This window comes from Trichosurus vulpecula, chromosome 3 (genome assembly GCF_011100635.1).
Source record: "Trichosurus vulpecula isolate mTriVul1 chromosome 3, mTriVul1.pri, whole genome shotgun sequence".
Classification (NCBI taxonomy): Eukaryota; Metazoa; Chordata; class Mammalia; order Diprotodontia; family Phalangeridae; genus Trichosurus; species Trichosurus vulpecula.
The window spans coordinates 91,079,686-91,103,591 of NC_050575.1; the positions used below are offsets into that span (position 1 = coordinate 91,079,686).

General features: G+C 40.8%; 1 protein-coding gene across 4 annotated transcripts in view; it reads left to right on the forward strand.

Moving 5' to 3' along the window:
* LOC118844487 (janus kinase and microtubule-interacting protein 2) overlaps window positions 1-23,906 on the forward strand; it is a 97,414-nt gene that overhangs the window by 42,920 nt on the left and 30,588 nt on the right. For 3 of the 4 annotated variants that reach the window (XM_036752383.1, XM_036752384.1, XM_036752386.1), the window contains 8 exons: window positions 1,768-1,851; window positions 2,571-2,633; window positions 12,180-12,278; window positions 13,556-13,654; window positions 17,324-17,377; window positions 18,817-18,882; window positions 21,878-21,946; window positions 23,804-23,881. In XM_036752383.1, the coding sequence (XP_036608278.1) occupies window positions 1,768-1,851; window positions 2,571-2,633; window positions 12,180-12,278; window positions 13,556-13,654; window positions 17,324-17,377; window positions 18,817-18,882; window positions 21,878-21,946; window positions 23,804-23,881 (612 nt within the window). The remainder of the gene's footprint in view (window positions 1-1,767; window positions 1,852-2,570; window positions 2,634-12,179; window positions 12,279-13,555; window positions 13,655-17,323; window positions 17,378-18,816; window positions 18,883-21,877; window positions 21,947-23,803; window positions 23,882-23,906) is intronic. The other variant, XM_036752385.1, reaches the window with a different exon arrangement.

Below are 23,906 nucleotides of genomic sequence, written 5' to 3' on the forward strand. Positions count from 1 at the left end.
AGAAGTCTTTCTCTAATAACTCATGACCTTGAGGTAACTGTAAGCACGCACAGAATTTGGGCTGAGTGTGCTGACAAAGCTAACCAACTCATGCTCTACATACATCTAGGGCAGCAACCCTGGATTCTTGAATTCTATGCTAAAGAAGGTAAATTCTGGCAAAACCTACTATACTAGAATGACTTTGGTTTTTTGTTTGTTTTTTAAGTTTTAGTTTGTGATGTAAAACAAGAATTTCTATAACATAGTAGAATAATAATAAATGATAAGAGCAGATGATTGCACATGAACCTGAAAGTCTCTTACATACAACTTGCTATTTCTTTTAAATATATAAGAAATTTATGATGTAAATTTCTTTTTTCTTTTTTTTCTTCCCCGCCCCCCCACCCCAGACATGGCTACCATTAGACACAAATATGTATATATATGCAAATTCATTTTACACACACCTCTGTTTTTCATTTCTTTCTCTTCCTTCACATGTCCTTTGTAGATAATTTGGATATTTATAATAGTCAAAATGACCCGCTTGCTCAGAGTTGTTCTTAAAACAGTATTGCTACTTTGAATACAGTCCTGGTGCCAGACAAACAGCCTACCCAATTCTGTCCAACTCAATCCAACTAAGCACTTGCAAGGCCCTGAGAATCTAAAGACAAAATTAAAAAGAGTACCTGCCCTCAAGCATTTACCATCAGGTCATGATGTAATTGTCCACAGGAATTCTTGAAACCATTTACTAAGGCCTGGAAGGACCTTGATTGACATCATCAGAGACAGTAGTATTGACATCACTGATTTCACACAATTAGTCAACATGTATGTAAGCATTTACACATGCTTAGAACATGTGCCAGGCACTGTTCTAAGCCCTGGAGAGGTAAATAAAGGCAAGAGTGTGGCTCCAACCTTCAAGAAACTCACAAACCAATGGAAACAGCAATACCAATAACTATGTATATACAAGATATAGATATAGATGAAGATATCTATAGCTATACATCTATATCTAACTATATATCTATGTCTATATCTCTCTCTATATATATAGAGAGAGAGAGTAAAAGGAAGGCAATCTCAGAAGTGCAGTATGGTGCAAGGGGCAGGAAAGGCCTCCTGCATAAGGTGAGTTGGGAGCTGACCTTCACAGGAAGCCAGGGAAGCTCAGAGGCAGAACTGAGGTGAGAGACCATTCCAGGCATGGTTGGGGGCGGGGGGATCAGCCAATGCAAAAGTGATGGAGATAGTGTTTGGAGCTAGAATGTCATGGATTCTAGGGTGCATAGAGAGAAATAAAGTGTAAAAAGACTATAAATATAGGAAGGGCCCAGGTTGTAAATGGTTTCAAATGTCAAACAGAGGACTTTATATTTGATCCTGGGGGTAATAGGGTAGGATGGTCAAACACGAGTGTTAAGAAAATCATTTTGACAGCTGGGTAGAAGATGGATTGGAGCAGATCCACATCATTAGAAGTGTAGAAGAGTAATTAGCAAGAAATCAAAAAGACAACTGAAGATCTTAAGTAGCCAACTAAAGACTTCCCCCTTCATCCTGTGGGCAGCAGGGAGCTGTTGAAAATTTTGAAATGTGAAAATGTTGAAAAGTGCTAGTTTAAGATTTTTTTTTAATTTTTTTTACCAGCAAATGTAGTTGCTGCTATGCCTGGTTGGGTCTATTGAGTTTTAAAACTAAGGCAGCATTAGGAATGTGTAATTGGCTATTCATTTTGTTTATTAAGTTCTGGAATTTTGATTCCACTAGGCCCAGGAGCAGCTACAAGCGGAAGTGCTCAGGTATAAAGCCAAAATTGAAGACCTAGAGGCGACTTTGGCTCAGAAGGGACAGGTAGGTAATGGGTTAATTGAACCTTTTTTTCTTTTCCTTCAATCTCAAACTATTCCATCTAATTCTCTTGTTGTCACATCACTGATTTGTGCATGATTCTCCACACCCAGTCAAAGGCTGCTTGGCTGAACCCAGTGCCCTTCCTTATGCTGTATTGGACTGCTCACCTCCCCCTGAACAGTCAACAGTTTGGGCCCCAACAGTGGATGAAACCAGACAAGAGAGATGATGGCCAAGGAGGAATCCTGACAGACACACTAGCATTGCAGTGACCTGCTAACAAGCTAGGCCTAGGACCCTCCACTGTGCTCCTTATGAACCTGCTGCATCTAGAGCTTTGCATTGCGATGTTTTCCATCCCCATGTCCTTAGCCTGTACACATCTGTCCTGGTGGAATGAGCCCTTTTCACCTCTTTCCTCTGTGATCATCTCTGAGTCCCCCAAAGGCTGGTCCTGGATTCTGTAGACGGATTTTTCAAAAGCACTAGTGGGGACTGTGGAAAGGGTCTTAGGTTTTCCTAGCAAGCTGAGCCCCAGTTTCTTCATAATGCAGCTGGATGGGGTGGGGGATGTCAGCCATTCTTTAGCTTTGGCAGGAGAGGGATCCAGATGAGAAAAGACAGCTGGCTATGGGGCTGTCTCACAAAGGGGTTTGGCTTCACAGATCTTCAGGGCTGCTCTTTGAAATGCTGACTGCACACTATTCTTTGTCAAACAGGATTCACACTGGGTAGAAGATAAACAACTTTTCATTAAGAGAAACCAGGAGCTTTTAGAAAAGGTATGTGGGGTGCACCTTCCTAGAGGGGACAGACAAGGAAGTGATGAGGGATCCAGGAGCAGCAGAGGGTATTCTCAGGAGTGGCACAGGGGGCCTTGGGGAAGTGGGAGGCTGTACCAGTGCTAGTCTACTGGCTACTTACCCATCCTCATCCCCTTCACCATCATCACCATTCACTAAATGCTGTTGTGTGCATGGCTCTCTGCTGGGCATGGTACAGATTATTGTAGAAGGGATGTGATCCCCAAACCTTATGGACTTTGATTTCTGTGTGTGTGTGTGTCTGTAGAGACAGAGAAAGACAAAAGACGGGACATGAGACCCATAGAGAAGAAAGAAAGAAATGAAAGAAGGAAGGAAGAAAAAGAAGAGGAAGAAGAAAAGAAAAGAAAAGAAGAAAGAGAAGAAGAAAAAGAAAAAGAAGGAAGAAAGAAAAGAAAGAAAAGAAAGGAAGGAAGGAAGAAGAAGAGGACAGAAAGAAAAGAAGAAAGAAGAAAAAGAAAGGAAGAAGAGAAAGGAAGGAAGGAAGGAAGAAAGAAAGAAGAAAGGAAGGGAGGAAGGAAGAAAGAAAGGAGAAGAAAGGAGAGGAAGAAGGAAGGAAAGAAGAAAGAAGGAAGGGAGGGAGGGAGGAAGAAAGAAAAAGAAAGGAAAGAAGGAAGAAAGAAAGAAAGAAAGAAAGAAAGAAAGAAGGGAAGGAAGGAAGAAAGAGAGAGAGAAGAAAGGAAAGAAAGAAAGAGAGAAAGAGAGAAAGGAAGGAAGGAAGGAAGGAATAGGAGAGAGAGAGAGAGAGAGAGAGAGAGAGAGAGAGAGAGAGAGAGAGAGAGAGAGAAGAGAGTTCTTGGCAAACTTTTCAGTGTCCTATAAGTGGCAGTCTGGTTATTCTGCAACTGTTTGTATTCAAAGGTGATTCTGCAAACAGTAATGACCATTAGGAGTATGAGTTTGTGCAAAAAAAGATAACTGGCTGCAAGACCAATACCCATGGCAATGGGAAAACTGGATTCTGGTTGTCAGCCGGTGTTGGCCAAGTCTGTCTCTGTTTATATTCACAAACAGGGGGCATCGTGCTAGGGACCAGTATGAGAGAGTAGAAAGAATTACTGGACATAGTGTCATTAGGTTTGGCTCTCCTACTTATGACCAAATCGCTGCACCCCTCTGGTTCCCAGATGCCTTATCTGTGCAATAGAGTGGGCTTGATTAATCAATCACTAAGGTCTCCTCCATTTCTAAAATTTCATGATCCTAGGAAGTCTCAATTCAATTCAAGAAACTTTTCCAAAGCCATCATATGTTCTTCAAGGAGCTTAAGGAAAGATGAAGTAAAGATAGGACATAGTTCCTGCCCTCTTAGAGCTTAGAGTCTAATAGACTCTAATAATGGACAAAAGAAATATTTATCTTTTTAATGGGCCTGTGATTTCCTCAATATAAAGGAGCCCCTGCTGAAGAAGCTTCTATCAATGTGGACCTGCACTGGCTTTGCCTCAAGCAGTAAGAGGTTACGTGACTTACCCAAGTTAACACAGCCCACATATGTCAGAAACCCTCCTTAACCCTAGGTCCTACTGACTCCAAAGACCAGCTTTCTATCGACTATGGCACACTTCTATATAATATGGAATAAAAATCTGTGATTCCTATGACCCTATGCACTCATGATCTTTCGTCCCCCTGAACACAATAAGGACATTATATAGGCACAAATAAAAAGGCACAAATAAAAAATTACATGAAGTCTGAGGGGACAACAAAGCTTATTACCACCTGGGGAAGAGAGAGATCTAATTTAATAAAGATTTTTCAGCTGTTTACTGACTGAAGAACACTGTGCTCCGTGCTAAAACTCCTGCCCTATTTGGGCTTACAATCCAAGAGGAGGAAGGTGGTAACATTTAAATTGAAAATGTGTAAAACTTCAGTTGTTGAAGAGGAGGATTGGGGTATTCCAGACATAGGAAATAACATAAACAAAAACCTGACTGAAAATTACAGGGTGTGGTCAGAGGACAGAGAGTAAGTCTAATTTAGTCAGACCATCAGGTATAGATAGGAAAGTTAGGAAGCTTTCAGATTGTAGGTAGAAGACCTTAAATGCCAGGCAAAGAAATTTGAAGTTTACTTAATAGGCAGTAAGGAGCCAATGAAGGTTACAAAGAGGATGACATGACCAAACCAATGCATGCGGAAGATCAATCTGACAGTAGCACAAAGATGAGTGGGGGGAGGGGGAGGTGTAGAGAAGAGTGGATGAATTTGTTATGTTAGGAGATTACTGCAATAATCCCAAGAACATGGCAATGGCGTCTGTACTATAGAGGTCACAATGGAAAATTAGAGGGACAAATATAGAGATATTTCAGAAGTAGAATTGATCAACCCGGCATGCTCAGGAAACCAAATCAGGCCAGTAAAAAAGCTGGGCCTAAGGCCAGGAAATAATTAGAGCCAACTTTCAATTATCAGCATGTAGATGATCTACTGGGCGCATATTAACCAGAGCAGATTTTTAATACAAGATTGGCTTCCCCAAGCCATTTACTTTCAACAACAAGCAGTAATACTTTGTAAATATAAATTAATTCTAATATTCTAGTGCTCCATTGATTATTTTGTCTCATCTATATGGATATTCCCTCCAACAATGCATATCCCATCCATGCCTGCCCATTCTGTGTTCCTCCTGTCCATGTCCTCCCATAAATTTTCCGTGGAGAGAATCTACTCAACATATTGGGGGGGATCCACCTTGCTTTCTCTTGACATTGTGAGGATACCAGTGGAATATATGGGCTGTCCATTTTAATAGTAATTATTGACTGCTCTTGGGGGGGGGGCAGGAGAGAGACAGAGACAGAGAGAGTTCCAATAGAAAACTAGATAATTGGTATCTTTTATCACTACCATACCATGTATCTGGAAAGTCTTGGGATATTTCCTGAACTCTTTCATTTATTTCTTCTTTCTGTCTACATGGTCTGTAATATACTACCATGACTATATAACTTCCATTTCTGCCTCCATTGATCTTTATGAAAATGTTCTCTATCATATTTCTTCCCTTCTGGTTCCTGGATTCCCTCATATGATTATATTTTCTTATTACACAATGATGTTCCATTCCCCTACTCCTCCTTTATTTACCCTACTCTTCTGAATAAAGTATACTTTTCCAGAATAATATTTCGGTCACGGAACCTATCCAAGTCTTGAGGTTGGACCTATCAAGTCATGTTTCCCTATTGCATTAGATTCGTTAGTATCTTTTGCTTATTATCATATTTTATCTAAGAAGTAAGAGGAAACCACTATAACTTCTTTTTAAAAATATATTTGTTTAATGTCACCTAGATTTCCCCCATATCAGGAAGACTCCTCTTGATGAGTTCAAATGTGCAGGCACTAACTAGCTGTGTGACCCAGGGCAAGTCACTGAACCCTGTTTGCCTCAGTTCCTTATCTGTAAAATGAGATGGAGAAGGGAATGGCAAACCACCCCAGTATCTTTGCCAAGAAAGCTCCAGAGGGGTCAGGAAGAGTTGGACACAACTGAAGTGACTGAAAAAACAGCAGAGATGGATCGAGTAGATAATGAAAGACTAAAGATGGGAGAAAGGGCTGCTAGGGTAAGCTCCTAGAGGAAATAGGAGAGAATGGTACCATTGGCACAAATAGAGAGGGTCAAATGTGGCAAAGAGATGGGCCACTTCTTTGTCAGAAAGGGAAAAAGGAAGAGAAAATGGAGGATGGTATTGAGAGGTTTCTAGGTATTGAATTTGGGAGAAGAAGGAGCTCATGTGGCTTTGCTTTTAATGAAGTATGAAATGAAGTCCTCTCCTGAAAGGGAAAGGAGAAGTGTGGGTGGCCTGAAAAATAGAGAGGTTCAGAGCAACCAATGTGGGGAATTCAATAAAAAATCAATAAAGGAAAGATAAAAAAAAACCCTGCAGATCTGTAGCAGATCCATTTAGGTGTATGACTTCCTCCAGTGGCATTTAGCAGCAAGTGAGTAAAAGAAAAGAGGGAGGATGTTAGGGAAAACCTATGGTTGAGCTTTGACGAGGAATGAATTCTAACAGGATATGGACAGAAGGGATTTAAAGGCAGGGGACAGTGTAAATTTGAGCTGGTTAATGCTAGGGTCAAGATTTTGAAAAGAAGAAAATGAGGCCAGAGCTGGAGTGATGGATTGGAAGAACAAGGAGGGGGTGGTGTGAATGGAGATCATGATAAAGATTAAGAATAAGTTTAGGAGAAAGGAAGGACAGGAAGAAATGGAAAAATAGAAGATGATGATCTGAGAGAGGAATGTTAGAGTTCTAGAGTTCGTGTTGATGAAACCATCCCCGTGTGTGACTGAAGTGGATTGAAGGTAAAGATGGTGGGATTTGAAAAAGTTGATGATGTTTGAGGCCAGGATGTTCAAGGGGACCTCAACATGTATATTAAAGTCCCCATATATTAGTTCAGGGAGTGGGGTGGACAGAAAGAGTATAATGTAAATATTGAACTCCTTGAGCCTGGAGGACAGAATGGCCTAGCCATAGGACATACTAGCTATAGAACTGAGGAATTATCCCCCTTCCCAGTAAGCAATGGGAGCTCTATTGGTGAGTGTCTTGGTGGTAATAGAGGGCAGAGGAGTTGCTTTTCTGGTTAATCTCAAGGTCCATTTCTTCATGAGGCCTTTTCTCACTGCCCTCCCCCCACCTCCACTATGCCCTATTTTCTAAACTACCCTGGACTGTTTTCTATGTGTCTGTATTGCTTCACTTCATTTTTTTCTGTAGAGTTATATGTCTCTCCCACTAAAATGTATTGCAAATAGGGACTGTTTCACATTTTTGTACCTGTGTCCCCAGTCTCACACACAGTGCCTGGAACATAGTAGCTGCTTAATAAATATTTGTGGCTTGATTGGTTGAAAACAGTATCGTGGATCTGAATTGGGTGATATGGAATGATAGAGTGAGCTTTGATAGAGGACAGACAAAGGATGCATGGTGGTGGCAGAAAAGCCACTAGAAGTGGCAAAGAGAAACAAGAAGGAAGACTTCTCTTCCATCTAAAAACGGGGGGAGAGGAGGGGAGGCACATTCAGTATTGAAGAGTTCGGATGGGTCTACAGTGTCTTCTAGAGGGGCCAAGTTTCTGTGATTGCAAATAAATGGAAGGAGATTGAGATAAAGTGGTTCAGTATAAAGGACAATTTGTTAACAACAGAACAGATTTCAGGGGGCACAAAGGAAGGGTAAGGTCTTAGGAGGGATAGGGTCTTTGGGGAATAGGGTTGAAAAGGATGGGAATGAGGGAGTTAGAGGAAGATGGAAATGAAGAGAGTTTTTGTCTAGGTAATCTGCAATGCTAAATTGTCAAGATTGGAGATGGAAGTGGAGAAAGGAATTTGTTAGCAGTAAAACAGCTCATTTTCTTACCCTTCCCAGCTTTTCCTGTGGCTCTAGCTTAGTAGTAACAGAGGTAGAGGAGATGTTGATTTTTTGACTGTCCCCATTAGCTATGGTTCTGGTCTTAGTCTTGGACCAGGTACAGCCTTGAAGGTTATAGAAGGCTGTGATTTGGTTGATTTCTTCAAACACACCTATCAGTATTTACCTGTCACCTCCAGCCTCCCTGGCTATCCACATTCTGTAATGTTTCCTTTGGCCAGGAAAGCTTCAGCTACTTATTTCTCACTGAGTTTCTCCACACAACTATTCCTCTTGGGAACAGAGGAGAGACAGAGTATGTCTAACTATTTTAAGCCCAATAGTTGATTCCCATTAGACCTCCCTTTTAAAAAGAAAGTATTGATATTTTTTGGTTTTACATCACCTTCATTTCTGAACATACTGCTTCCCCCTCCCCTAACCAATGAACTGTCCCTTATGATAAACAAAGAAAAAAATTTTAATTAGTCCAGCAAAATAAGCAACACATGAATTGAGTCAAACTGGATATGCAGTGTTCTGCATCCATCATCTCCCACCTCTGTAAAGAAAAAAGAGAGGTGCATTTCTCTGTCTCTTCTTCAAGGCTGGGGCTTGGACCTGCTACCTTCACAGAATCACAGAACCTCGGGGTTGGAAGGGACCTTAGAAGCCAAAAGGGTCCAAGCTATATCTGGGTCGCAGTTGCCCTCTTCCATGTCTCTAGCAAGGAGCTGTCCAGCCCTACCTCAAAAACCTCCATTATCAGGGAACTTTGTGTCTCTCAAAGCAAAGCATTCCAATTTGCAGCTGCCTAATGGCTGCCTTACATGAAGCTGAAATCTGCCTGTATGTGATTTCTCCCTTTGTTCCCAGTCCTTCCCTCTAGGGCCGAGCTGAATAAGCATTAATACCTCTTCCACAGGGCAGCCCTTCAAATATTTCAAGATAGTGATCATGACCTCCTTCAGTATTCTCATCTCAAGAATAAATATCCCAATTCCTGTAGCTAATCTTCATGTAATGTGGTTTTTCCATCCCCTTAGAGCCTTCCTCTGGATGTGCTCTAGCTTGTCAGTGGCCTTCCTAAAAGGGTAACAGCTTCTCTCGGGCTTCATTTTTTGTGATGCACAATTTTTCACTTAGGTCTCCCAGGGGAAGAGGTTAAGTACAGAAACCTAGTAAAAAGGACAGCCCTTTACTTCATGATAGAGAGATCACCAGGGAACAGTAGGGATGAGATTTATTTTATAGGAAGCTTCTTTGTCTTTTTTTTTATTTTTTGAAATATGAACTATACATGGCCGCACAACATACCCAATGATGCAGGAAGCCAGGACAACAGTCACTATTAGCAGAATCATCTATTCATTCTCTCTCTCTCTGTCTGTCTGTCCTCTTTCTATAAATGTGTGCGTATGTGTCTATCTTTCTCTGTTTCTCCTTCTCACTTGTGTTTTTTCTCTCTTTCTCCTCTTTTTTCTCTCTTTTCTCTCTTCTCTCACTATATAAATACATATATGTACATATTTACATATATAGATATATTTTTGTGTCTGTCCCTGCTTTTCTCCCTCCCTCCCTCTCTTCTCTTTTCTCTCCTTTGTTATCTCTTTCCTCTATTCTGTCTCTTTATCTCTGTGTTTTTTTCTGTCTCTGCCTCTGTCCAGTCTCTCTCTTTCCCTCTCCCTCTCCCTCTCCCTCCCTCTCCCTTCCTCCCTCCCTCCTTCTCTCTCTCTCTCTCTCTCTCTCTCTCTCTCTCTCTCTCTCTCTCTCTCTCTCTCCCTATCCCTCTCCCTCTCCCTCTTTCTCTCTCTCTCTGTCTCTCTCTGTCTCTCTCTGTCTCTCTCTCTCTCTCTCCCTCTCCCTCTCCCTCTCCCTTTCCCTCTCCCTCTTCCTCTTTCTCTCTCTGTCTCTCTCTTTCTCTCTCTGTCTCTCTCTGTCTCTCTGTCTCTCTCTTTCTCTCTCTCTCTGTCTCTCTCTCTCTCTCTCTCTCTCTTTCCCTCCTGTCTCTCTTTCTCAAAGATGTTTAGTTTCTGCAGCTATGTTGTCTTCAATACCTTGTTACTCCAAGTGAGAGATGTACATTACATAGAGTAGCTATAAATCTTTCACAAACAACTTGTAGCTGGATTGCTATTGAGGAGCTTTACCTAACAAAGGTCAGCGCAGTGTTTCCAGATTTGCCTTTGCCTTTGTGCCTACTCTCCCCATGTCTGGCATGCTCCTCCCATGCCTTTAGAGTTCATCCCAATGAATGGAGAAGGTGGTCTGTGTTTCAAAACCAAACCAATAAAAACCCCAAATGGACCTTCTTGCTGCTCCTCACATGCAGAATCCCATTCCCCATCTCTATACGTTTGCAGTGGCTGTGCCCCATGCCTGGAATGCCATCCCTCCTCATCTGTGCTTCTTAGAATCCCTAATTTCTTTCAAAACTCAGTTCAACTGCCATCTGCTACATGAGGCCTTGACTGAGCCCCCAGTGTCATCCCCTCACAAATGATTTGTATTTCTTTTCTGTGTATGTATATATGTGTGTACATATATACATATATTTATATATTATATATATAGTTATATTTTTAATTAACAGAAACCCATCTTCTGCCTCTCCTACTTCATTGGGGGAAAAACAAATACCTTGTAACAAATATACATTGTCAAGTAAACCAAATTTCATTATTGACTGTGTCCAAAAAGCTATGCCTCATTCTACAACCCAAGGCCTTTACCTCTCTATCAGAATGTGTTTATGGTGCTTCACCGCTGGTCCGTCAGAATTCTGGATTGGTATTTTGTATATCTCTTGGATATATTCACATATGTGCATGTTGCCTCCCTCGGTAAAATATCAGCTCCTCGAGGGCAGAGTTTTTCTCATTTTTCTATTTGTATTCTCAGAGCCTAGCACAGTGCCAACAACATAATAAATGATAAGCGCTTGTTGGTGATTTATTCTTGGTTCTTCTATAATAATCTACAGTACCAGCAGACAGCACAAAAATAATAACTTCTAAATGTAAGATCAACTAAATGTTTTGTGTTCATAGCTACCATACAATCAGTCTGTTCCAACAAAGTAAGAGACAGCGTGGCATAATGCAGAAGTTCTCAAAGCTTGTTCCAGGGACCTCTGGGGGAGCCTGGGACCCTTTCAGGGGGTTCTCAAGGTCAAAACTATTTTTATAATAATATTAAGATGTTTTAATGTCTAATATAGTAAATTACACGCACGCGCACACACACACATACAATATAACCCATATAAATAAATGCTCTTTGAAGGGGGTCATCAATCATTTTAAGAAAAAAATCCCGAGATCAAAAAGTTTGAGAACTTCTGGCATAGTGGATAAAAGATCTGTGTTTGGAGTTGGGAAGACCTGGATTCAAGGTCTGTCTCTTAGACTTCCTGATTGTGTGACCATTAGCAAGCCAATTCTTTCAAAATTGCAAGTTACAGAAGAGTTAAAACAGTGTAAGAACTCTCCAAACCAGGAGTTCCCCCACCTAACCATGATATCACAATCTGGACTTTCCTCCCACCCTCCCCCCAAAAATGCGTAAGGCGCTGTTCTAGGTAGTGAGGATACACAACAAAGCAAAAACAAAACCTGTGCTTGCACTCAGAAAATTTACTTTCAATTAGGAGTTTTCCCTCCTAGCCACTTGGTTTTTTGTTTTTGTTTTTTTGGAAGGGGGAGGGAATGCCTACTATGAAAGTATTAACTTTGCAAAAATACAAATGTCTATTATTGTTGTTGTCAGTAGCATTATAGGCTGTAGGGAAACAGGTAACCCAAGGAGAGATGACCAAAATTAACTTTGAATTGAATGTCAAAACAACTTGCTCTTTCCTCTTCAAATTTTTCTCTGGGTAATCAAGAGACCTGAGTTCAAATCCTGATTCTCCCTCTTTGCAGCTAGGGACAAATCACCCTTCTTTTCTGTGCCACTGTCACCATATTGGAAAACAGAAATGATTATCCTTACACTCCCCACCTCACAGAGGCCTTGGGAGTTACCCTCTTTTATAAACCAGAAGACACAATAAAGTAGATGCTTGCTGTTACAATGCTCTGTAAATGGTTCTCTAACTCAACCTTTACTCCATTAGATAGAAAAACAGGAGACAGAAAACAACCGATTGCAACAGGAACTGCAGGATGCCAGAGACCAGAACGAGCTGCTGGAGTTCCGAAACCTAGAACTGGAAGTAAGGATGGGTAATACCCACCCTCAGGGTGGAGGAACCACTGAACATAACTCAAGCGCTTGGCCTGAACTCCAATTCTCTGCAATCCATGTCTTTCAGATAAACTTTGGACAGGGGCAGCTTGATAGAGTGGATATGGCACTAGATTTGGGGTCAGCAAGGCATGGGCTCAAGTCCTGTTCCAGATATTTATTAGCTGTGTGACACTAGGAAAATCTCTGAACTTCTCTCAGCCCCAGTTTCCCCATCTGTAAAATGAGATGGTTGTAGCTGATGACCTACAAGTTCCCTTCCAACTCTAAATCTATGATCTAGCCATGGAGGGAGTAGGGGAGGGAACCTTATTAGAAATAGAAAATCCAAAGATCCCCAAAAGTTCTGTGTCTAGGAACATTCTCTGTGATGAAAAAGTCATAGAAATAATAGGAGGAAGGGAACCCCAGAACCACCTGATCCTAAACATGTTTATAGAAGGGAATGCTGGGAAGCATATTATCAAATATCAGGAAGTATCTTGATTAGCTTGACCGAAGTTCAGTAGTCTATAGTAAAAAGAACAAATTTGATTTGGCCCTCTTCATGGGGTATCTGCCTTGGGCTTTGACAGACATATCCCTGCATGCGAAGGCTAAGAAACACCCTTCCCCACCCCCTAGTCTCTACTTTTTGGTGATGGGCCAGCAATAATTCGTTAAGGTCATTTCCCGTTAGCCAAGGGATCTTCGTTAATGCTTGATTAGCTTCCACTAAAGAAACTCTAAGTGGTAGGCTCTTTCCTGTATATAGCCCACATGGCTGACTCAGAAAGTCAGACCAATTTAATATGCCAGAGTGCATCTATCAGCTGAATTTCCCCTTGCTATAATGCTCTACTCCCAAGGACAACAGCTCCATCCCTGGGATGTTGGAAGGCCCTAAATATTTATACAAGTTAAATTGGAGCCCTCGTGCCACTCTATTCCTTGCATTTCCAAGATTGAAAAACCTTGTAGGTTTTTCTGTATGCTCACAGTCTCTCATTCTCTCACTTAGTAGGTTAGCTATTTCCTTCCTCATGAAATTAAATCTTAGGCCTTTTTCATTAGACTTTCTCATAAGCAACATATCAATAAGTTACCAGAGGACCGTAGACACTACACAGATGATTAAGTGTTTAATCAGTTGATGCTTGCCACTTGATTAATTTCAGTGTTCCTCTTTCTCCTCCTCTTCCTCCTCTTCCTCCTCCTCCTCCCCCTTCTCCTCCTCCTCTTTCCCCTCTTCCTATGTGTTTTCAGGAGAGAGAAAGAAGATCGCCTCCATTTAATCTACAAATTCATCCATTCTCCGATGGTGTAAGCGCTCTACAGATATACTGCATGAAAGAAGGTGTCAAGGTACGCTGCTGAAGACCTTTCTGCTTGTCCCAAAACTGAATGAGGGGCTAGATCAGGGACTTGGAATTTGGAGAAACGATGGGGATAGGCAACGAGGTACGGTGGAAAGTGTTGGATTTGGAGTCAGGACACCTGGGGTTAAAATCCTGGCTCTGCCACTCATGCTCAATGTAATCTTGAACAAATCTTGAACAAAGGTTGGACTAGAAAACCTCTACGGTCTCTTCCGGCTCCATATCCATGGTGACTCTGCTGCCTTTAAATTGCTACCTGATGCTTGAGCCTTGACTATACAAGCAGGTGAAAATGGCTCCATCTAGTGGCAAAGAAATGAATTAGTGAGTTTGATTCAATTCAATAAACTTCTATAAATGCCCGCTGGGTGCCAGATGTTGCTCTAGGTGCTGAGAACTTTTTTTTTCTGGGTCAGATCTGTGATTTCATTCATGATAGAAGAAAACTCCTTCTATTGATACTCTGTAATTTATAGCCTTAGAGAGGTTCTGGAAACACAAGGACAGCAATTAAAATGTAACATGTACACAGGTAAGAGAGATACATAAAATATCCAAAGAGGATTTAAAATCCACCTCTGGCACTTACAAGTTCTTTGGCTATGGGCAAGTCACTTGACCTTTCTGGACATCAGCTTCCTCTTCTACAAAATGAGGACAATCATGCCTATAATATCACCTTATAGGATCTTCATAAGGATCAGATACAAAGTGCTTTGAAACTCTATTTGCTGTGTGCTTATGTAATGCTTAAAGCACGTTTTAAATGTCTATTGTTGTTGTTGTCTTTAGCATCATAGGCTGTAGGGAAATGGGTAACCCAAGGAGAGATGACCAAGTTAATGCTGAATTAAATGTCAAAACCACCTGCTCTTTCCTCTTCAAATTTCCCTCTGGGTAAACCACAAAACCCATAATCCACCGGAAGTAATTACCAGAGATGTTTATTCAGAGAACTCAGGTGGCTTTTGAACTAACCTTGTAAGAATTCTTATATTTGAGATAGCACGTATTTTCAGGAAATTAACCTACCCCCATGTAAACATCAGAATTAAACTGCATTCCAGCACCAGATTAAAAAGTACAATCTCTCAGACTGTCATCCGTGCCAAAAGACTAAAGAAATATAATGGCAGTGTGAAAGAGTGAATAAAACTTGATTATTGTGTAAATAAGTTTAATGTCAAGGTATATGTAGAACCTATATCAGATTACGTGCCATCTTGATGGGGAGGGGGAAGGAGAGGGAGCAGGAGAAAATTTGGAACTCAGAAACTTGTGGAACTAAGTGTTATAAACCAAAAATAAAAAAATAAATTTAAAAAAAAAGAGTGAATCATGCACCAAGCCTCAATTCAGGAAGACTACCATGGTTCAAATCCTAATTCAGACACATCGTGAATGCCATGGAGAAAATGCTAGATTTATAATGAATAAATGAAAAATAATGTATTAAGTGTTTATTATGTGCAGTGTATTGATTTAGAGGCAGAAGACCTGGCTTCAAATCCTGGTTCTTCCTCCTTACCCTATAGGTGATCTTAGACAAGTCGTTTCCCTGGGCCTAAGTTTCTTCATCTCTAAAATAAGGGAATTGGAGTTAAATATTTAAGGTTTATATATATATATATATATATATATATATATATATATATATATATATATATATATATATATAAATACACATATATACACACACATATGTATACATACACACATATATACATATATGTACATATTATCTCTAATATGTTATACATATTATATATAAAGGTTATAAATCTGACCTCGGACATTTACTAGCTGTGTGACCCTGGGCAAGGCACCTAAACCCTGTTTGCCTCAGTTTTCTCTTCTGTCAAATGAGCTAGAGAAGGAAATGCCAAACCACTCCAGTATCTCTGCCAAAGCTCCCCCCACCCCGCACAAAAAGAGGGATCGAGAAGAGTCATGCACAACTGAAATGACTGTACAGCAAAATCTCTAAGGTGCCTTCTAGCTCCAAATAAATGATCCTATGATTTCCTTGTTGTGTGGCCTCAGGCCACAGAGAGAACATGGCTTGGTGGGTAGATAACTGACCTTGGAGTAAGAAAAACCCATGTTTGTGCTTCTTTCTCTGACATATACTGGCTGTGTGATCCTGGATAAGAAGGGTAACCTCTCAGTGCTCTAGACCAGAAGAGTTAGACACACTGCCCAGAGCATCACCCCTACCCCCAACACTCCCAAATACTGCCAAATGTGATTAAAATGAAATTGAGAAAATTTAATGAAACAAATGAAAACGTGAACAAACATAGAAAATGTTAATATGTCATTCTCTAAGACAATATGCAGCCAGCACAGAGCCTTGTATATGGTGTAGTAGTCCTGGTTCTTATTTGAGTTTGGCACCGTTGCTATGTCTAGACACCTCGCTAAGGCTGCAAGTTGCAGAGAAGGTGACTACTGGCATTGTCAAAGGGAATTTCCTTACCTGGGAGTTCCTTTTATCGATAAAATCACAGGCCCAGTATTTGTCCCCATCCCTATTCTGTGATCCTGGGCAAGTCACTTAACCCCTCTCAGTCCCAGCTTCCTTCTTGGTAAAAAGGGGACAACAGTAGCACCTTGCAGAGGTGTTGTGAGGATTAAATAATAATGCATGTAGAGGTGGCACAGTGGATAGAGTGCCTGGCCTGAAGTCAGGAAGATTCATCTTCCTGAGTTCAAATCCCATCTCTAGCTATGTGGCCTTGGCTGTTTCTTCAACTATAAAATAAGCTAAGGAAGAAAATGGAAAACCACTCCAGTTTCTTTGCCAAGAAAACCTCAAATGGGGTCACAAAGGGTTGGGCATGACTGAAATAACTGAACAACAACAAAATGTACCTTAAAATTTTTGTAAATGTGAACAATGAGGAGGAGGAGGATGAGAGTTTATCCATGAATTTCTGATCATCCTCCATCCTCTCATTTTTTATTCCTCTCTGACAAAGAAGTGGCCCTTCTCTTTACCAAGGCTGACCCCTTTGTTTCTGCCCTTGGTACCATCCTCTCTCACCTCAAGTCCTTCTCTAATGGCTCGTCATATCGTACAGGTGCTCTAAGGCTCTCAAAGGCTATACCAGTGAAGCACAACCTTTGGCAGGCCCCATCTAGTTGGAAAAGCTAAGATATGGCCTTAGAGATGGACAGTGTACCTCTTACCCAAGAAGGAATATAAATACTAAGAGACTAATCACCAGGTTGACTGCAAGGTGAGAAGTGTTTTAGCTACAGCAACTCCCAGAGCTCATCTTCTGATGCCAGAGGGGTTGCAATCTACCTCTGTATAAGGAGTAATATCACTGAGGAAATCACAGCTCAGCTCTTAAAAGTATTGAAGTAAATAAAATGATACAAAATGCATTTAGAAAAGACTCCAAAGGGGCAGCTAGGTGGTACAGTGGGTAGAGCACTGGCCCTGGAGTCAGGAGGACCTGAGATCAAATCCAGACTCAGACACTTGACACATGTACTAGCTGTGTGACCTTGGGCAAGTCACTTAACCACAACTGCCCTGCCAAAAAACAAAAACAAAAAAGAAAAAACTCTAAGAAAGTATGGTCTTTAAATGTTCCCTTTTAAAAACCACAATAATTTGTGTTGTTTTTGTGTCTTATCATTGCAGGATGTGAGCATCCCAGACCTCATTAAACAGCTTGACATTCTGGGTGACAATGGGGTAAGTGCAAGCAATGCATTGTTTAAATTCAGTATCTAATTTATAGACTAATCGACAAGAAATCCTTACCAAGAGAGCATGGACAAAGGGAATGTCAGATCAGCGGTGTTTGGCTACAGAAACCTTTGACTCCCTGAAGAGACTACTCTTCAGCAAACCCTAGAACCAAGAGTGGGAGAGAGAGGTGAAGGTACTCAGGGGAGAAGGGAATGGTGGCATCAACAGCTCTAGATAAAGAGGTCTTCGTCTGCAGGTTCCATGTTTGATTGGGGCCACATTTGCAGTGATTAAAGGTAATTACCATCTGACAGTTGCTTCAGGGCACCCTGTGTGAAATTAATTGGCCATGTTCCCTGCAAATGACACTAAGTGGTAGGGATGATGGTGGCTCCAGGGGGAAAAAAATGGGCCAGTAGGTTGTAAACCTTTCTTCTTCCTTTAAACCCCTTCTGGCCCGGGTCGAGAGGAATTAGCTCAGTGGGGGCAGTCTTTAGGGGGACTGAATGGTCTGTTGATGAATAATGCCCTTTGGTCCCCAGCACCAAAGGACCAGCATTAATTCTCCTTGAAAAATTGTCAAAAGGGAAAGCAGATTCAATTAAAATGATATCAGTCTGTTATCAAGAGAATCTGTTTGTTCTTTGTTTCACTTTACATTCTGTTTTTTCCCATAACATTCCATTTTGACTATTAATAAAGTCAGTTTACGGAATATTGTTTAGCGCTGGCGAGATCACAGAGATAGAAAGATAATCACTTTTAAAAGCACTTTGGAAATGTTTTATGTTGTGTCTTTGTTAAGGATCAGTACAAGCTGGAGGCTGGTGTATAAATAGGTTATATGCAAACAGCAGTGTTTTGGAGCTCTGTGTGAACAGACATCATGATGGCTCAGAAATTTTACATTTCATCATGAATTTTATTTCACCATTCATTAACAACTAGAAATGGTAAAATATACAAGCCAGAATTTAAGAGAAGAAAATAAGAAAGACAAAATGGGGCCCCCCTCAACAAGAGATTATTATTTACTAAATGTTAAGCCCCAAACAGAAGATATAATAGGTTGACTTCAGCTGAGATCGACAGAGTGGAAAAGAGCTTTGGACTTGGACTCAGAAGACTGGGTTTAAATCTCAGCCCTGCCTCTGCTACCTATCTGTTATAACCTTAGGTAGTTCACTTCGCTCTCTGGCCTTGGTTTCCTTGTGTGTAAAATGAGAGGCTTGGGCTAGACAAATTCTAAGTTCCCTTCCAGCTCTAACACTATGATCCTGTGGTATCTTGCTCGTTTCAATAACCCACTTTAACCTTCTTTCCTTGGTATTTAACCAGGACTTCCTGCCACCATTGTTGTTGTTAATTACATAGTAGTAGTTGGGTGCGTGTTGCTAGATCATTCTCACTTTCTAAGCAGTCTTGCTTTTGTTCATTTGCAGAATTTACGGAATGAAGAGCAAGTGGCCATTATTCAGGCCAGCACTGTGCTTTCCCTTGCAGAAAAGGTAAAACCTCATGCCAATTGTTCTAATATTCTCAATGTCTTGCCTTGTGAAATGGATACTCTTTCCTGGCCATTTGGGAGCTAAGGTCAGCAAGTCCTTTAGTGCATGCCTGTGTGCCCTGAGGCCCTTTAACAAATGCTTAATGTAGATAGATAGATAGATAGATGCATAAAGAGTATAAGAAGGGAATCAAATGCCATAAGCATTTATTAAGCATCTATTATGTGTAAGGCCCTGTGCTAAGAACCATATAAATATGAGCTCATTTGATCCTGAGATCAAATAGAGGAGAAACTCTTAACAAGTGAATAATTCCGAAATTTTTCTAAACTATAATATTTCAAAAGTAGAAAACCTGGCAGATTAGATGCCTATCTGAAGCTATCACCCAAACAATCCCTAAGGACTGTGAGGGTCCATCCTCACATCCTCACAGTGATATGATCAGGGAGCCAGGTTCAGTGGCGGGATGGGGGGGTGGGGGAGGTAAGATATAAACTTATACCAGATTGAATACGACCACTTTAACACTATAAATGACAGTGACATTCAGAATGCCAGGAATAGAAAATGACAGGATGAACAAAAACTGCCCCTAGCTCATTATGTGACCTTGGGCAGGTCACTTACTTCCCGTGTTCAGGCCTCAGATTCCTCAACTGAATAGAAAGCTTGGACTAGATGACCTTTTAAAGGTCCCTTCCACCTCTAAAATTGTAGGTCTGCAGATCCAAACTTGCTTCCATCCCTCGTGTGTCAAAGATCAGTAACTAACAAGAAGAGATAATGGAACCTTTCTAGGAACAAGTGTTTTATTAAGTGCTTGGGCATGCCAGGCACTATGCTAAATGCCGTACAATAATCAACCCATTTTGATCCTCACAACAACCCTTGGAAGTAGGTGTTATTACTGTCTCCGTTGTACAGTTGAGGAAACTGAGAAAAACAAAGGCTTAGTGACTTGCCCAAGGTCACATAGCTAGTAAGTGTTTGAGGCCAAATTTGAACGCGGGTCTCCCAGACTCTGGACACCGGCCTTTCGTCCCCTGAGCCACCTAACTGCCTAGAATGCGAATGTAAAGTTAGGAAAAAGACATTCTTGAATTGCATTCAGTGGGCTCAAGATAGGTGTACTATCGACAAGATAGATGGGCTAGACATGCACCTATGAGTATAGAGACACTCCGGGTATTTTCTAGAACCCTAAATGTATAAAAGACATGGATGCAACTGTCCCAGGGATAAAAGACCCCGTGTCACTAGCTCGAGTCAGTTCAATTCAGTTCAATTTAACAAACATTTATTAAATACCCGCCCCACTCAAAGGAGAAGGAAATGGCAAACCACTGCAGTATCTCTGCCAAGAAAACCCCAGACAACAAAAACCACATACAAAGCAACTAGCTGATGCAGGGGATAAAGCTCCAGGCCTAGAGGCTGGAAGATCTGAGTTCAAATATGATTTCAGGCAGTTACTAGCTGTGTGACTGTGGACAAGTCACTTAACTCTGCCTCCATTTTCTCATCTAAATAAATGAGCTAGAGAAGGAAATGGCAAACTACTCCAGTATCTTTGCCAAGATAACCCCAAAATGGGGTCACAAAGAGTCAGACATGACTGAAAATGATTCAAAAATGACCCCCCAAAATTATTTAAGGAGATCACAACTCCTCTTAGTAGACAATTCCCATGAATTGCTATGGCTGGAAAAGCTCCTCAGTTGTTAGCCACATTTCAGGCGATAAGCCTGTCTCTGGGCTCAGCTACGTTTGCCCTCAGATAACAAATATGTAATCCATTATCAGGTCTACACCTGAAGCTTTTAGAGACCGATAGGACCTTTCAGAGCTTTTTCTTTCATAGATCTGACCCTCAAGAATTTAGTCATCTGTGTCCTATGAGACATTAGAGGGGGAACTTCAGCGAAAGGATTTAGAGGTGCTAAAGATGAAATCATTTCACCAAAATCATAAAAAAATGAATCAGTGTGGTTTTATTGAGTATGTCTTTCACATAAAAGCCAAAGAAGTCATACTTTAGGAAGCTCCATCTCTCAACCCAGAGTAGTGACTGAAAACCATGTATGTAAACGAAATATGTAGACTAATGGGAGGTTCTCAGGATATTTAGTCTGGAGAAGAGAAAATGTAATGGGGACACGATACTATCACTCTCCTCAGGTATGTGAAGGGTTCTCCCAAAGAACTTGTCCAACTCTGCCCCAGAGGCAGAACAAGCCGTAATGGGGCAGTGAGAAGGGGAGGGAAGAAGGGCAGTAGGAAGAGTCCAGATAGGCAGATTATAGCTCAACATAAGAAAAAACTCACCATCAGAGCAGTCCTAAAGTAGCATGGGCTGCCCTGGGTGTCTCCAAGTGGAAACTAGATGACCATTCATTCAGAATATTGCAGAATGGAGTCCTCTTCGGGTATGGATTGTAACAGAGACACCCAAAGTCTTATTCTCCTCGGAGAGTCAGCAATTCAGTGGATACCATTCTCCTCATATATGCCTATGATTTCCTTATACATCTTAGATATCAGCACTTCATCAGAGATGTTTGCTACAAAGATTTATCCCAATTAACTGTTTCTCTTCTAACAGCTTTTTTGAGCAAAAGCTTTTCTATTCTAATTTATCCATTTTATCTTCTTTGTTCAATTCTCTCCCTTGTTTAATTAAGAGTTCTGCCTCTAACCACAGTAATTAAATCTATACTCTTGCCTTCTGCTCTATTTTTTTTTATATTACGATCTTTTACACTTTGTTCCTGTACCCACTGGAGTTCATTGTGTTATCTAGTGTGAAGTTTTGATACCATTGTGAAAAAGTAGTTCCAATGTACATGAGTCTGCACTCCCTGAATTTTCAGAGAGACAGAGACAGGCAGAGATAGACAGGGAACGGGGGTGTAGAAAAGGAGTAAGTGTATTGCTCAGGAAGTATATCAGATGGTTCTGTGAGTCATAGATCTCTAACCTATTTGCCTTATAGTGGATCCAGCAGATTGAAGGGGCAGAGGCTGCATTACATCAGAAGATGATGGAGCTGGAGAGTGATATGGTAAGCACAGAGATGTCTTTCATATGGCTCATTCTACAGCAAGACAGATGATCAAATGATGGCGAACCACTGCTTAGCCTTTGGCCAATTTCACCTGATCTTTGCTCATATGTTGGACATCTTTCCATCTTTATATGTATTGGCGGGGGCAGGGGGTGTGGTTATAGACCCACTTTAGAATCAAATACTCAGAAATCTATAACAATTGTAAGTCACATCCTTTCAGTTATTACAAAATTCTGTTTTTATTATTTCCAAAAGCTGCTATGAAGAATATAGACCCAAAGGTTGTCTTTGTGGATAGTTGATCAAAATTATCCTTCACATCCTCTTTATCTACCATCAAAGTCACCTTCAGCAACTTTGCAGCTTAGAAAGCCTCAAAATTCTCAGGCACTAATAGTGCCCAAGAAAGAGGATTTTTGGAAGAGAACAATATTTTATCCTATATTATTATCATCATTCCAGCAAACATTGTGGTGCACCTTCTATGAAACGCTATAAACATACTTGGTGGGTGCTACATACAAATACAAATTTACGATCCATGATTTCCCCGGTATGGGTATCCCATCCTCCATGCAGATGATAGCCTGTCTAAGGATGATACTCTTTGTGAGTTGCTGTGTCAGGGAAAAAAACAAAAACAAAACTTTGACACCCATTGGCCAATGCCCAGATTGCCCTCTCCACACTTAGCTGATTCTCAGATGACAGAAACACCATCAGGTCTACATTTGCCAACTTTCAAGCTAGCTAGGACCTATCAGAGTCACCAGAGTCATCAGGGTCACCAGGGTCACCTCCACTCTATGAGGAGAAGGACTTTGTTATAAAAATACCAAATACATTAGTGTAAAAATAAAAATTATTTCAAATTTAACTAATTTAAAAAGGAACCAGGCACAATGGGGAAAGTGATAGATTTGGAGTGAGAGAACCATGATGTAGTTGAAAGGGAACAGGAATTGGAATTAGAAGATCTAAATACAAATCCTAAAGCTGTCACTTACTACTTGGGCAAGTCTCTTAACTTCTGTGGGTCTCGGTATCTTCTTCTGTAAAAAGAGAAGGATTTGACTATATGGTTCCCCTAATCCTTTACAGTTATAAATCTCTACCCCTATGACCTAGGTTCAAATATCACTTTGCCCCTCATAACCTTTAACCTCTCTAGGCCAATTTCCTCATCTGTAAAACGAGAGGTTTGGACCAGAATAGTAAGTCTCAAAGTATGGTCCCAAAACCCTAGGGGTCTCCAAAACATTTTAAGGGGACCCATAAAGCCAAAACTATTTTTATAACAATATTAAGACATTTAAATTTCTAAGATGGTAAATACTGATAGGTATAATTCACATAAACCAAAGCTCTTTGGAGGGTCCTCATTTTTAAGAGGGTGATAGGATCTTGACACCAATAGGTTTAAGAACCACTGGACTAAAGATCTCTAAAATTCCTTCTAGTTTTAACATTCTGTGCTCTAAATTCCCTTCCAATTCCAATGTTCCATGATTCTGTTATTCTAAGTCTGTCATTTATTCTCACAATCCCTCTATGACAACCCTTAGCTAGTATAGACAACATGCCCATTGCCCTAGGTTTGAGATGACCTTCTAGACATGGATTTAGAAAAGGAACTCATATTGATTATTTACGTAATACTTTGGGACATTCTGTGTGTTTTGGGGGTTTGTTGGATTCTCTATTGCTATATTTGGAAATATGCCTCACCCTCCCAATGACTCCATACGGTCACTATTTTTGCTAACCTCCTCTGATAAACTAGCAATTTCCACCACTTCCCAGTTAACTGACCTGTCTCTTTTGACTTATCAAAATGAACTTTCATCATAGGAACAATTCTGCAAGATCAAAGGTTACCTGGAAGAGGAACTAGACTATAGGAAACAAGCACTTGACCAGGCTTACATGGTAAGTATAAATCACCCAGACCAAT